The 14,423-nt window shown below is 37.3% G+C and overlaps 4 protein-coding genes across 6 annotated transcripts in view; 2 read left to right on the forward strand and 2 right to left on the reverse strand.

Moving 5' to 3' along the window:
- The window catches only part of LOC140840075 (long chain acyl-CoA synthetase 1-like), a 69,517-nt gene that overhangs the window by 35,446 nt on the left and 19,648 nt on the right, over nucleotides 1-14,423 (forward strand). The window lies entirely within an intron of this gene.
- LOC140838052 (short-chain dehydrogenase reductase 3b-like) lies at nucleotides 1,235-2,222 on the reverse strand. Its single transcript, XM_073204139.1, has 2 exons — nucleotides 2,144-2,222; nucleotides 1,235-2,067 (listed from the first exon to the last, which is right to left on the reverse strand). Exons 1-2 carry the CDS (start codon nucleotides 2,155-2,157, stop codon nucleotides 1,293-1,295), a joined length of 789 nt encoding a protein of 262 aa, XP_073060240.1. The 5' UTR covers nucleotides 2,158-2,222; the 3' UTR covers nucleotides 1,235-1,292.
- Nucleotides 3,530-6,136, forward strand: LOC140840074 (uncharacterized). 2 transcript variants are annotated; one of them, XR_012119850.1, is made up of 8 exons: nucleotides 3,530-3,843; nucleotides 3,924-4,023; nucleotides 4,175-4,270; nucleotides 4,372-4,424; nucleotides 4,613-4,759; nucleotides 4,989-5,037; nucleotides 5,398-5,445; nucleotides 5,941-5,961. XR_012119850.1 is itself a non-coding variant. In XM_073207177.1 (7 exons), exons 1-7 carry the CDS (start codon nucleotides 3,626-3,628, stop codon nucleotides 6,028-6,030), a joined length of 654 nt encoding a protein of 217 aa, XP_073063278.1. In that variant the 5' UTR covers nucleotides 3,532-3,625; the 3' UTR covers nucleotides 6,031-6,136. The 2 variants fall into 2 exon arrangements, 1 of the variants encoding a protein (XP_073063278.1); XM_073207177.1 differs by lacking the exon at nucleotides 4,613-4,759 and having other exon boundaries at nucleotides 3,532-3,843; nucleotides 5,941-6,136.
- Nucleotides 6,763-10,784, reverse strand: LOC140840072 (boron transporter 1-like). 2 transcript variants are annotated; one of them, XM_073207176.1, is made up of 13 exons: nucleotides 10,414-10,784; nucleotides 10,259-10,341; nucleotides 9,836-10,028; nucleotides 9,626-9,764; nucleotides 9,387-9,552; nucleotides 9,118-9,284; nucleotides 8,853-9,026; nucleotides 8,660-8,755; nucleotides 8,216-8,353; nucleotides 7,811-8,130; nucleotides 7,442-7,709; nucleotides 7,181-7,364; nucleotides 6,763-7,093 (listed from the first exon to the last, which is right to left on the reverse strand). In XM_073207176.1, exons 1-13 carry the CDS (start codon nucleotides 10,515-10,517, stop codon nucleotides 7,044-7,046), a joined length of 2,082 nt encoding a protein of 693 aa, XP_073063277.1. In that variant the 5' UTR covers nucleotides 10,518-10,784; the 3' UTR covers nucleotides 6,763-7,043. The 2 variants fall into 2 exon arrangements, with proteins under 2 accessions (XP_073063277.1, XP_073063276.1); XM_073207175.1 differs by having other exon boundaries at nucleotides 6,763-7,364; nucleotides 10,414-10,783.

A 14,423-nucleotide genomic window follows, 5' to 3' on the forward strand; every position in this document is an offset into this window, starting at 1 on the left:
GAGAAGGATTCGAGATGGAGGTTGGTCCAGCATGGGGCCCACAAACGGCAGGCTTCAGCGCGCGGATGAATACCCCTATTCCGGAGGAGGAAGTTGGCCGCCATGGCTGCCGTCAGGATTAAGATGAGGGCACACACCTAGACTTGCCACTGCAACCAATACTCCGAATCCAGGAGACTTGGATTTGAGCTGGCAATAACCGAACCCTCCATTTTTCTCCACTTTCTTTTGATTAATGCAGATGATGAGAATTTGTTGGTTCTCAGTTGGAATCAAATTTTTGCGATATTACATGCCAAAATATATTAATATTTATGTGACGTCAAGAAAAAATGGACATTGTAACGTGGAGATGCAATTGGATTCAACGTTGAGTTTCCGATGACAGACTTCACATGAAAACACTCAACTACTCACGCGGAAGGTGATTTAAGTATTGCAAGCTTGACACCATTGCACACTTCACATGCAAACATTCAACTCCTCACGACTTGACTTTGTCGGAAACTTCACATGAAAACAATCAATACTCACGAGGAGGGTGCTTGAAGTATTTTCTCCTTAGAGTTGGAATTTACAAAATATGATAAAGCGAAAAGTTGCATATAGAAAAGTTTGTAACTAAGGTTTATATAGTCGAGAGTAGCTGAATAATTTCATATAGTTTTTTTTATATATAAACAAGACGTTTTTTCCAAAATAAAAAAGTATATAACTTGTTTTACATATCTATGAATAATTGTTTTTAAGCAAACGGGATAAAGTATGGAATCGAGTTTCAATTTTCCGATGCTCGGCATGCTAAGCAATTATATTGCAATTAGAAAGATTGGTGCCTTGAATACACACACCAATAGAAAAGCATCCGATCCCATTTGGAGATTATTAAAACAATAATAGCTTCAAGTAACATATATTAATCTTCTTCCTTATTTAATTATTTAGAAACGTCGTTGAGTCAGTTCCAACATATTCTTGTTTGGCAAAAACTTGTGTGAGACGGTCTCACGGGTCGTATTTGTGAGACAGTCTCTTATTTGGGTCACCCATGAAAGAGTATTACTTTTTATGCTAAGAGTATTACTTTTTATTGTGAATATGGGTAGGGTTGACCCGTCTCACAGATTATGATCTGTGAGACGGTCTCACATGAGACTCACTCTTCTTGTTTTCTTCTGTACCTTTGATGATATATATCTTCTAATGCTTAGATTAGTATAAATAACTGTATTTGGGTTTAAGATAGATATGAAACAAATATGCATTGATTTCATGACTTTCTATTTTCTTTACTAAAAAGAATTATAACTGTGGCTGACTACCGAAAACCCACCGTCGACCGCCAAATTTTGTCCGCTAACATAAGCCGACTCGTCGGAAGCTAGAAACAATGCCGCCTCCGCTACGTGCTTAGCCTTCAAAACAATCCCCTTCAAGTTGGCCGTCTTGCAGCTGTTTTCCTCCACTTCCGCCGGTTCCAGGCCGTATGCGTTGCATGTCAGCGGCGTCGCCACCCCGTAGGGAGATATACAATTGACCCTAATCCCATATGCACCGAGCTCTCTGCAAGCACCCTTAACCAGACCCACCACAGCCTGTTTCGATGCCGAGTAAACATGCGGGCCGGCGCCCCCGAGACAGGCAGCAACGCTGGCTGTGCAAATGATAGATCCCTTGATCTTTCTATCCACCATGGCACGGGCTGCGTGTTTGATAGTGGAGGCCATGCCACGTACATTCGTAGCCATGACATTATCCAATCCTTGAATATCGAGGTCGAGTATGCTCGTTACGGGTCCCAGAATTCCGGCATTACTGAACATGACATCGAGACCGTGACATGTTTCAAGGGCGTAGCTGACGGTGTCGGCCACTTGTTTTTCATCACGTACGTCGCAGTGATGGTAACTCACTTTATCCGAGTTGATCGAAGAAACAAGCCGGTTCCCTAATTCATCTTGTATGTCCGCAACCACGACCGCCGCCCCTTGCTCAGCAAATAACCGCACCGCTGCCTCACCGATGCCACTCGCACCGCCCGTGATCACAGCCACTTTACCCTCCAACCTATATAAATCATAATCAATTTCAAAATAATTAAAAAAGCGGCCGACGAATCTTGAGATTAAGACAAAGTTCTCACCTTAGCTTTGACATAGTGCAGCAAGATTTGTGAGATGTAGCTGGCAAGATTAGTTGAATGGCATTGTGTATTAAATATACACAGACCGCTTTAATAGAGTAGCACGGCGCAGATCCACTTCTACGCCGTGATAAAAGGTCCTTAAATACAGAATATATTTATATATATATATAATTATTTTAATTTAAAATTTATTTTAAATATAGATTGGTTGAATATAATGCACTGTATCTATATTAATTATACTTAACCATGAACCGTCAAAAAAAAAATTATACTTAACCATGATTATCTAGGGACCAAGCATAAATTAAGAAGAATTAAATTATAATAAACTAATAAAAGTATATTTTCTTTAAATATTTCCATGATAATAGCTATAAGCCCGGTCAATACATCCAACCTAGATTTCAGAGATTGACGTTTCTGCCACCATTATTATGTTTGTGATTGATGCGTCTAAGGACGGAACTTGTAGCACACTGAACATACCATTCAACAAGAAACTAATATTAAGCGTATGTTGATTCGACGGAATTTGGGCGTCAGTCCCCAGCCGCCTTTTTTCTTGTTTTCAGTCCTAGGTACTTTTTTATACAACATTTCCACATGAAGTGTATCACATTTCACATGAATGTACCACAGTTTGTATAAATAGTACACACAATTTTGTGGGAGGGAGTGAATGCACAAAATATTATGGATTGGGGATTTTTAAATAACTGCCCGTGATCTATTGTTTAAATAAAATAAAAGGTGTTTTTTTTAAATATAACTTGTTTAATTTTGGATTGTGGGGTTTTTGCATATTAATTTTTAATTTTGACTATTTTTTGTATAATTATTGATGTGAATTTTAAATTATTGAGCAATTAGATCAAAAAATTAAAATTTAATGTATCATAATCAAAATTTATAAATTTAATTGATAAAACCCTAAGATTATACAAATTAATGGACGAAAAGAATAGTTTTCCATAGCAAAAAACATACATTTATTCTTAAAAAATGCAGAAAATTATTGGTTTATTGTTCAACTATTTGATGTCTGAATATGAGATGGAGTATATAAACGACCAATTTATCAAGATTAAGGCATACGTAACACTTCTTTTTTGAAAATATAGACCGATTTCTCGTTTTTTTTAAGAAAAATAATATAAAATAAAAAATAATTCAAAACTTATATTTAAAAATGTAATATTTTCGGATTGTACTTCTTTTGTCAATGTTGTGAAAGTGCATTATTTTTATAATTTTAATTTTATTTTTTTATATTTTTTAAAAAGCCTAAATTTCTCTCAACTTGATTTAATTTTCTATTTTATTATATATTAATTCTAAATGGAAAACAAAAATAAATGACTCCTTTTATTAATATTAATTTGTTTCTAGATAGAAACTATTGAAAAAAAATTGGTCGTCTGTGCCGTCTTCCACCTTGCGCCATTGATTGTTTCTATTCTACTTGTGCTGTAACAAATGTCTGCAGGAGCAGCATCGACCACCGTCGTCTCCTTGATCAACCACTATAAATCCAACCTAGATAGCTCTTCGTTCCCGCTCTCCTCCTTATCCTCCTCCAGCACCGCCGGCCTCCTCCGCCGCCGCCTCACCACTAATCATGTACCCAGAAGGACATATGACTTCAAATCCCCAGGCCGCCATTTCTCTACCGTCATGGAATGGCAGGATTCCACGTAATCTGATGTCATTCTTCTTAACATCAAATTCATTTGCTTTCTTCTCTGTTCAGTCACATTTGCTGATTCCATTGCAGGGTGAAGATGGTTATCGATGTGCCCATTTCGGTTGCTTATAAATGTTATTCTGACCGCGAAGCCATTCCTCAGTGGATGCCCTTCATTTCATCTGTAAAGGTCGGCGACCCGTGATTTTCTCTTCGATTCTATGCACCTTTTCGCTTTGAACATAGATTTTTTTTTCTTGAACCATCTTAGATTTTCAAGTATACTGAATAGTACCGTCATTTGCCTTTGTAAGAAATTTGATATCTCACGCTGTTTGTAGATTCTGGATGATAAACCTGATCTATCACGATGGTCACTGAAGTATGAAGCATTTGGTCAAGATATAGAATACTCTTGGCTGGCTCGAAATTTGCAGGTAACTGCTAAAGTGATTATTTAGATTTATTGCACGACATATTTTAAGTCCTCATTGCAAGTTAATTACCCATCAAATTTTCGTGGTGTTGACAAATGCAGCCTATACCAAATCAGAAAATCCACTGGAGGTCGCTGGAGGGTCTTCCTAATAGGTAACAGATATTTTAGGAGAAACAAATCATGTATGAAAAATGAAGCTTGCTGAACTTCGGATTTGTCTCAAGATTGTGTTTTTTCTCCAAAACAGTAAATAATCCAAGCATATGAACGTTACTATCAAATGCCAGAGCCAGGATTTATTAACCGATTTGAAATGGTTTTGAAATTCACTACATTTCAGTTTGCGGGTAAGTCTTGGAGTTTGGCATAGCGATTCGGTTTCTGATCTTGAGAAATATGTTAATTGAAGTTCCCTATACTTCCTACGACTCTCTGCGACAGAGAACTTTTTTTACAGCAAATGTATAGTAAGCTGGATTTGTACTAGGTACTACTTATCAGTGTCTTACGTGGATTTTGAAGAGGAACAATATACCTGTGATCATGCCATTCATTTTTATTCAATGCTTTCTTTTTATTATTTCGATAAAGATGGCAAAATATTTAGAAAGGGAATTATAAATGACATACCTTCAAATGGAGCTATCGGAAACTTTGAGTTTGCTTTGTTAATCTTGATATTCCGACACAATAAGTTCAGCATACAAATGTTGCAGGGGAGCTGTGAGGTTTTTTCCTAAAGGTGCTGATTCATGTGTGGTAGAAGTAAGCATTAACTTCATCTTTCCTGCTGTAATTTGTTTGCCATATGTGACATATGCTTCTCAATCGTGTGCTGATTGCATTTTTTTACTTTGTATTGCAGAATTTTTAATTCATATGCAATGAGATAGTATCTTGATCATCCATAAAATATTTACAGCATGTTAATGTTTAGAAAGTAAGGGAAAAATTCATATTTGTAGAGCCGGATTTAAATTTAACATATCTGTTCATGACAATGTTATGTATGAAAACAAATGATCACATTTAGACTTCTTATTTCTTTTTGCAGAACAAAAATGAGATAAAATGGAGTTTTGAATTTCTGAATCTGTTCTTACAGTAGATTTTTTTGGATTTCAGCTTACTGTTTCATATGAAGTTCCTCAACTACTGACCCCAGTTGCATCTGTAAGTATCACCTTTTAGCATAAAGCATTTGTTGAAACCGTGTGTCCCTAAAGTTTGAGTTAATGGGAACTGTCGCAATCAACAGTTTTATACTTTTACTTGCCCATGCACCTAACTCGGCATTTATACGTAAGGCGTATACATGAAAGTTGATAACACATTAGGAACAAAGACCAATCAACACCAACTTCATAAAACAAGGATTATGCTCTCCAGGGGTTTAGAACCTTTGATCTCCTGACCCTAATTTCATATTGAATTAATTTTCCATATACTTGTTAATTGTGACACCTCTACGAGCCTGAGCTTTTGAGACAAGCAATTTAAAAAAAAACAATCGAATTTGCAAATGACTAAATAGAAGACATGGCAGGATTGTGACGATATTATCATCTGACAATGAACTGAATTTTTACCGCTGCTGGTGGAAATTAAAATTTGTTTTAAATTTCACTTGAAACCGTACTTGAACCAATACTAATTCTGGTTATTTAGGCACTGCAACCTTTTCTGGAGAGCTTGCTGTTACGTGGTTTGGAAGGGTTTGCAAAGTTTGCTAAAAGCTACCAGCAGAAAGTGTCCTGAGAGATTGATTGAGTTTTTTTGCCTTACATACATTTATGCAAAATGGATTGGAGACAATGTTAGACATATCTGTAAGTTATGAAGACAATAAAAGTAAGCTTTTTTTATATTGGTAAATTAAATTTCATTCATAAAATAAATATACGAATACATTGAGCATATTTACGGAATATATGAATATGGTCAACTGTATCATCCACAAAGGAGCTATGGGTGTTGAAACGATTAGAAACATTTGTTGGTTTGTAAGTGCGCTCAACTCCTGTCTAAGTTGATGCAAAGGGCATCAAATGACTTAAACTGGAGAATCTTAAAGGCATGGGATGAGTCTAATTTTTATGTAGAAGCCTCTTTTTGTAAAAGCTTTTGAGCTCATTATAGATGTTATGATCAAGTCTTATATTTTGAACATGCTGCCACATCTAAACTGAAAGGTCAGGGAAAATATTTTCGAAATTCGGTATCCGAAGTATACATGTTCAACTTTGTTGAGCATTAGACAATAAGGACTATCCAAGGCCATTGGTATGAAATATGTGGGTGACCTCCCGAAGTTCATATCAATTAGAATCACTAATACCAAACACTCAAGTTTATGAGACATAGTACAATCAATAATTTTAACTCTCGACTAAAGCTGGCAATCTGAATAGCCCTAATGCCGATGGTTAAGCTAGAACTGAAGGATCATCACAACAAAACTAGGAGTTTCCATGCACATTGATCATGAAATAATCGGGCAATGGCAAATGCATCACTTCTCAAACAAAAAAAGTTGTTCTTTGCTAACAGAAGCAGACAACTATGATACATCTTGAGAAGATCTCCCGGTGTAGTCCTATGATAATTAACTGGTGATGGAGTTCCAAGTGCAAGAATTACACTGAAGGAGGAAAATCATTAGAGACAAAGAAAACACAAGTCACCACTAGTTTTTCGTTTTTTTTTTTTGAAAAAAAATTATATATTGCATGTATATATGCATATGGTGGGCACTGATGAATTGTTCTGAACTATTTTGGAGTTGAGTTGCGAGGACTAATCCCCAAGTTAGATGGACCAACTTGATCTCCACTACTCCTTGGACTAAAAGATTCTTTTTCAATAATACCCATTTGGTGATCTCCTCTTAGTGCACTAACCCGAGAACTATATGCTGCTTTCTCGGTTGACCAGCGTGGACTCTGAATCGCTAGTGTAGGCTCTTTTCCAGGTGTTGCTGATGAGCTCGTCACTTTTGGACTGAAAATATGCCTTACCTCACCTCGACTTCTTGTGATAATTCCATCCAATATCTCCTCACCTTCAGCAAATGAAACTCTACCTTCTCCCTCCTGCATTCATTGCAATTTTCATCTGTTACAAACTTAACATCAGAGTTTATTGTTGGAAAACAAACAGAAAGTGTTACCGGTGGAAGGTTGAATGGTACAGCCGGTGCCTCTTCATATTCTGCAGCATCTAAATCTTGAAGATGTGCACCTTTGAAAAACCTTGGTAGCATGTATTGTCTTACTGGAACGAGAAGCATAATTAGAAGAGGGAATAGGACTCCGGCAATTGGAACCCATGTAATACCAAAACAAAGAAGCAGATATGTTGTCTGGAATATGGTAAATGTTGCGATTGTCTTGAAAGGCACAGTTTCCACAAAGGTGGCATGGTAGTCTTCCAAAACTCTGCCAAAACACACACATACACAAAAAAAAATATATTTTTTCAGTGGATGTGAGAACGCTTTGGCTCTAGAAAAGGAAGTAATAAAAGGTTGATGGGTTACTTGTATCTTCTGCTTGGCGCAGTGAAAAGCAGTAATATCCTTTCCCAGAACTGGTTACCAGGTAAGCTTTCGATGGCCATGAAAGCAAAATACCCCCAGAGAACAGAGGTTGGGATCATTCTCAATGCTGGCATGGCAGCAACGCATCCTCCCACCATAATGGCTTGAAACAAGTTGCTTACACGCTGTTCTTTCACCTCGACAGGCAGTAACTCATCAATCTCTTTTTGGACATCAAAAACTGTTTCATCCACTGGAGCGTCAAAGCTTCCCATGCTCGACGCTAACTGAACGGTTGATTCTTTCAACTCCTTTAGACCCTGTTCAACAATTTTTGTAATTGTTCTTGTACATGGAGTGCAAGAGCTAGGATTTATCTAAACAAGTTGATAAATAGTTACATACTCTGTGTGATGACTCCTGGTAGATGAGAGGAGTCTGTATTTGTTGATAAGCTTCTTGCATGTTCCCATACAACTGTCCCAAGCTCGAGTTTGTTTTCATACTTTGACGCGCCGTAGCAACAAGCCGATTCCTGAGCAACTGCGTTAGTTCAAGAGCAAAACTTCAGTATTAGGACTTTATAGATACATGGTAATTGTTGAAACCGTTTATCCCAAAAGTTCGAGTGCATGAAGGTGGCACAATAAATAGTTTTATTTGTTACAAACCCCTGCACGTGTAAGCTGGAGCCGGGAAATATATATTCAAAATTAACATCCAAGGCACGCCCATGTAAGTTGGTAGTTATTAGATAACAAAGCCCGCCAAAACCCAACTTAGTAAAATATACAAACTACAAAGCATTTGCCAAGGATTTCACAATCAAAACAAAAGACTATCTTTCACCTGGTGTTTAAGAGTCGCCAGAGCTTTTGTATGCATTGGGGACTGTGGGATTACACCATTTGATGGTGGGATTCCAAGGAGACCGCACACTAACGTCTGCCAACAACAACAAATATTGGCATCTTATATAGTTCAAGACACAAATAGAGCTGTAGAAGTATGCAAGATATCAAATGAGTCGCGCATATATTACCAGAAATCCAAGAAGCAGTAAATCGTAGTGGAAAGAAGACGGTTTCCGCAAATTGAACTCTTTCTGCTGAGCCAACTGAGATGCTACACTGTGGTCAAAATAGTATAATACTGCGATCATTGTTGCAGGTATGAAGGCTCCAAGTATGTAGAGAATGGGCACGTTCATCATATCCTGTTAAATTTGACAGCAAATTATCATATGTTCCACAACGAGAACGAGACCAGTCTACCACGAAAAATTTGTGAATAAGCAAGGTGCATACCTTCATCACTGTCCAGTTCCCATAGGCCCCTGGTGACCATGGATTTGGGCTCATGAGACGACGTGGAATCCCTTTCGGTACAGTTGAAGCAGGTATGTAGGATACTGCTGTCCACGCCAACACCATCAATGGCACCCCGTAATCTGCGATAATGCTCCGAAGCCAACCTACATGGAAATAATATACAATTTTATGTATGATAAAATTACGATAGAAATCAAAAATATTTTCCTTTCTTTATGTCAAAAAGATCTATTCCTCATCCTGACCTGACCCATATAGCCATGACCTTGCTTTCCGGCTTCTTAATGCAGTCAGTAGCAGACCAAATGACAGAACCAACGCGAACATGCCATTCGCAAACCTCCAGGAGGGTATATATTCTGTGAGTCCGGCATCTTCTCTTTTTGGTATGCGGAACTCCTCCACCAGCCCCTTCACACAAATCATCACAAAGTCAACTCAACGTTTTTGTTTGAGATGGATGATTCCTTACAACTTTTCTTACTTTCAGGGCTTGCTGCATGAAAAGCATGGCAATAAGCATTCCGAACAGTTCTCCGGCCACACGGGTGAACCTGTTGATAATGGAGCATGCTCCTAAAATAGCCAGCAAAAACAACAAAGCTGCTGTCCAAACACAAACCCTGAAAAAGTTTTGGTGTTACATATTGAAGTCCGAACAAGGACACAATGAAACCAAATCAAGCTAACCAACCATCCAGTCCATGCAAGAAAGAGTTCACGACCCAAATCCTGTCTTTGCTTGGCAAAGTCGAACATGAAGGTGTACATTAAGACAGTAGGCTCAGCAACTCCTAAAATGAGCAACGGTTGCCCTCCAATAATGGAGTGTATAATTCCACAAACTGCAGTGGATGCTAAAGTCTGAACCGCCGTTAAAATCCCATCTGCAATTCATTGGAATAAAGTTAACGACACATGAAACTATATATAAATTACTCTAGCTAGTTAGCTGAGACTAAAGTCCAATAAGATCTCAAGGGTGTCAGCACATTTACCCTTCATTTTATGTGTAGCAATTTCTTGTGTACCTCGATCGGCCTAAGCGCATTACATTAGACGACACACACACACTCACACACATATATATAAAGAAAATGAAAACACATTTTGGTACCTGTATTCCTCTCAAGTTGTTCGCCAAAGGAAATCACTGGTATGGCCGAAGCAAAAAATATATAGGTAGTAGGAGCCAGCACCCTGAAACAATATATATAGCAATGTATCACACACAAAATGAATAGGAACTTAAATGAACAAGTAGATATGAACCTAAAGCCAGCCTTGAATCCACTAATCCAATCTTGCTTGTAACAGAGCATCCTCCCTTGAACATCATTCTTAATCCCGCGAAACGGCACAAACGTCTCTTCCATGCTGATTGCTACGACAGGTAGTCGAGATTTTGCTTGCCTACCCAACTAGCCTCTGCCGCATTGCCCCTGAATGAAGTTAGATTACCAGTGAAGTGAGCAGAAACGCAGATGTAATGTAGTAAGCATTGAAATATGAGAGGATTATTATATAGAGTTATAAGCTAGTGGCTGTCCATTGTAGAGAGAGAGGAGAACAAGCCAAGTATGCGGGTCAAAAGGGATATTTAGAATGCGCCACATAGTATTCAACAGCAAAAGACAGTTCAACACAAGCTGGCTGGGCTGTGATTTGCAGCAATATTTCGTTCATGGCCAGTGATTCTTGATACGAAATTCCCTATCTATTAGTCAATGATTTTAAATTAATTATTTATATATGCATATTAATTAATGTCATTTTGTTTACGTTTATTTTTATAACTTTATTCTTTTTGTCATGGAAAGAGAGCATAAGCAACTGAGATTTCGAGTGAAGGAATGCTTAAAATCGGAAAAGAAAGAAGTAAAAACGAGTGAGTTTGGAGTACTATTAATAATTTAATGTAATTTTTAGTTGAATGTATTAGAGTTGGATTTTTCATTGTTAAATTTTTAGTGCTTCACCCTGTTTCTTATCAAGTTTTTTAGCTTCACATATTGTTTAGTGTCCCTTTGCACGACTGGCGTGTTTATACAATTGTAAAATGACAAAAATTTGTGTGAGATGGTCTCACGGATCGTATTTGTGAGACGGATCTCTTATTTGGGTCACCCATGAAAAAGAAAAAAATATTATGACAAAAACTTGTGTGAGACGGTCTCAGAGGTCGTATTTGTGAGACGGATCTCTTATTTGGGTCACCCATACAAAAGTATTACTTTTTATGCTAAGAGTATTACTTTTTATTGCGAATATGGGTAGGGTTGACCCGTCCGTGAGACGGTCTCACGGATTAAGATCCGTGAGACGGTCTCACATGAGACTTACTCTGATTTTTATTATTTTCAAATTGATTATTTTTCTTTAAATATAGATAAAGCTATGATTAAGTTTTTGTTTAAAAAAAATATTTTAGGAAATATAATTTAATTCATATATAGTGAATTTTTATATGAAACGTGATTATTTTAGAGTAATTCTTTTCGTTCAATGTTTATGTTGGATTTCTTATTTTGTTACATTTTGTTTTTTTGAAAATAATAATAATATTACATAAAACAAATTAAATATCCTGGAAAAGAAAATTCGTTACGATTTTGAAGACCAAAGATTTAAGGGGAAATTGCTCCTAAATCCCTAAACCCAAACTTAACTTGTTCCTAACTCCCTAGCCATCAAAAACTCTCTTTTAACTCCCTAAACCTATAGAATTGACAAAACTACCCTTATTCTCTATTTTCTTTAATTGATCCTCCGCGCTTCACAAAATGGTATCAGAGCATGGTTAATTTATTTCAAACACGAAAATTTTATTATTACTAGTAATTAAATGTATGAGAAGGAGAATTTCGAAAAAATTATGAATCCGAACTTTAGTTCGAGGAGAATAATTTACAAGAACTATTCCAATATTTTGGAATATACACAAGTTTATCTAACTATTGTTAGATATCAGAAACAGGAGAACAAAGGAAATTTATCTCCTGATGAAAGACAGCAGTGTTTGCAAAACCTTGCATACACAAAAGGTAGACTCTTACAGGCCGAAAAGACCAGATCTTCAATGATCTGTTAAATATGCCAGGGACTACCATCCAGCTCGAAATTGAACTTATTTCCCTAGAAATAATTCAATTAGAACAAGAATTACAGCGAAGTACATGCTTCACTGAACTCAGAACGAAAGGTATGCGTTTACAAGGTTTAAAGAACCGTAAAAACATACTTCAAAATCTACTCAGAAGAAATTCTTCAGAGAACAATGGATCTGTATAAACAGAAGATCTACGAAGGGAAGCAACAGCACCCTCAGGTAAAAATTTATGATTCAGAATAATAAATTTCTGGAGATAGTACCAGACTCCTCTAAGCTCTCTCTGGATCTTAGAGAAATACAGAAAACGGTACAAAATTATGGCAATATGCTATATTATGTACCTCAAAGGATTGAAAAGGTCCTAGAGAAACAAGAAGAAATTCTTGAGATCTTAAAGGATATTCAAACAAGAATACAGAAACTAGAACAACAACCAAGTTCTAGTAGAAGAACTTCAGGAGGCTGGTTACCACCATCCTTTGGTACCGAACCTTTGTTACATCAACAAGGGAAGGCCAGAGTGGTGTCAAAACCTTTAACTGAAGAAGAAAAGATGATCAATCTAATCAAATCTGTCTCAGAAAAGAAATTGATCTGATGACAACTTTAGAAAGGATTGGTTTGGAGGATCTACAAGAGCTTGCGGAATCTTTCGCAAATCTCAAAGTAGTAGATCTAAAGATGAATACAGCAGTAGGTGAAACACCACCTGCAATAACCTGGTCATCTTCCCAGGAACCACCAAGGGAAAGTATGGGATCTCATAATATAAATATGAGAGAATCTCAGACTGATTTCCATACTGGTGGAGGATCACACCCAGCGGGAACAAGGGCAAGGAGAACTCAAATCCCTTTGCACCAAACACCCTATGGGAAAACTGTTTTAGATCCTATACATCCTTACGGGGTTATGCTTAACCTTGATGTATTGGACTTCAAAAACAGAGAAGATCTCATAGACGATTGGACATCTGCTATGAGAATTGCAGCAGGAACACTTGATCTCAACAAAGAAGGATTCATTAAACTTTTGGAAATGAGTCTTATGGGATCAGTAAAAATTGCTTGGGACATGACTTCAGCAGACATGAAAGAGTCAGTCCTAGTTGGAGAATCTCTTAGTGAGATCGCTGGAAAGATGGCTACCCTATTCAAAGCACACTTTATAGGGGTAGACTATTTCAACAGTCAAAATACAGAGAAGAAGAAAAAATATACTCAAGCTCTGCATAGTCTTGAATTACATGATATATGTTTGGTAGATGAATACATTATGTTATTCACCAAATATAGATGGAATTCAGGAGTCGAAGAAGATATAGCTATGCAGCTTTTCTTCGCAAAAATGCCAAGCCCGTGGAGAGAAATGCTCATAGGGGAATACGTACCTGGTAATCCAGATACATTGGCAAGAAGAGCCTCTTTCCTTAAAGGGAAATTAGCAGAATGGTGTCACATGGCAGCATTACAAAAGAATTACAAACGACTAAGGAGTATCAACAAAAGAACTCCTTTGTGTTGTAAGGAAAATGATCTTCCAACAATTATTGGAAGTAAACCACAGAAACATAAAAGGAAAAGTTTTAGGACTCATCCTTATGCACGAAGTGGAAGAAGTTCTTGGAAACCAAGAACCGTATGGTCTAGACAGAAAGCCAGATCTTATAAATCTGGACAAAGAAGCGGACCATCGAGAAGTAGGATATCATCCCAGGCATCAAGTTCATCTCGAAGCACAGGAAGAACACCTACAAAGAAAACTTTCAGAAGAGCTCATACTAGAGCCAATGAAAGTTTCAAGGATTGTAATTGCTGGACATGTGGAGCAAGAGGTCATATCTCGACCAATTGTCCAGAAAATGAGAAAAGAGGTATTAAACGTTTTGATCCTACTCCGGATATTGAAGAAGCAGTTTATTACCAAGATCTCATTCAAGTATACCAATTTGAGGACATTGCCTCAGATGAGAGTATATATGAAGAAGAGGAAGTCTTAAGTCAGGAAGAATCTGATGGAACAGAATCGGAATCTGACTGAAGACGAGGTGTTTCGACACGAAACACATGAAGATTTGTCTGGGTTTTTTAGCCAGACAACAATATCTCATAACATGGTTCAAAGAATCATGAGAGAAAATCCGAGTCTACAGAGATATCAAGGTTTCTCT

This window comes from Primulina eburnea, chromosome 8 (assembly GCF_022965805.1).
Source record: "Primulina eburnea isolate SZY01 chromosome 8, ASM2296580v1, whole genome shotgun sequence".
NCBI lineage: Eukaryota > Viridiplantae > Streptophyta > Magnoliopsida > Lamiales > Gesneriaceae > Primulina > Primulina eburnea.

What these genes read in the sequence shown, in the direction of transcription:
- LOC140840074 (XM_073207177.1), top strand. Translation starts at nt 3,626, where the DNA reads ATGTCTGCAGGAGCAGCATCGACCACCGTCGTCTCCTTGATCAACCAC. An exon ending in CTGGAGGGTCTTCCTAATAG is followed by an intron (nt 4,425 to 4,988) that starts GTAACAGATATT and finishes CAAATGTTGCAG; the next exon opens with GGGAGCTGTGAGGTTTTTTC. An exon ending in CTGATTCATGTGTGGTAGAA is followed by an intron (nt 5,038 to 5,397) that starts GTAAGCATTAAC and finishes TTTGGATTTCAG; the next exon opens with CTTACTGTTTCATATGAAGT.
- LOC140840072 (XM_073207175.1), bottom strand. Translation starts at nt 10,517, where the DNA reads ATGGAAGAGACGTTTGTGCCGTTTCGCGGGATTAAGAATGATGTTCAA. An exon ending in TTTCTTGCATGGACTGGATG is followed by an intron (nt 9,765 to 9,835) that starts GTTGGTTAGCTT and finishes AAACTTTTTCAG; the next exon opens with GGTTTGTGTTTGGACAGCAG. An exon ending in TACCATTCAACCTTCCACCG is followed by an intron (nt 7,365 to 7,441) that starts GTAACACTTTCT and finishes CAATGAATGCAG; the next exon opens with GAGGGAGAAGGTAGAGTTTC.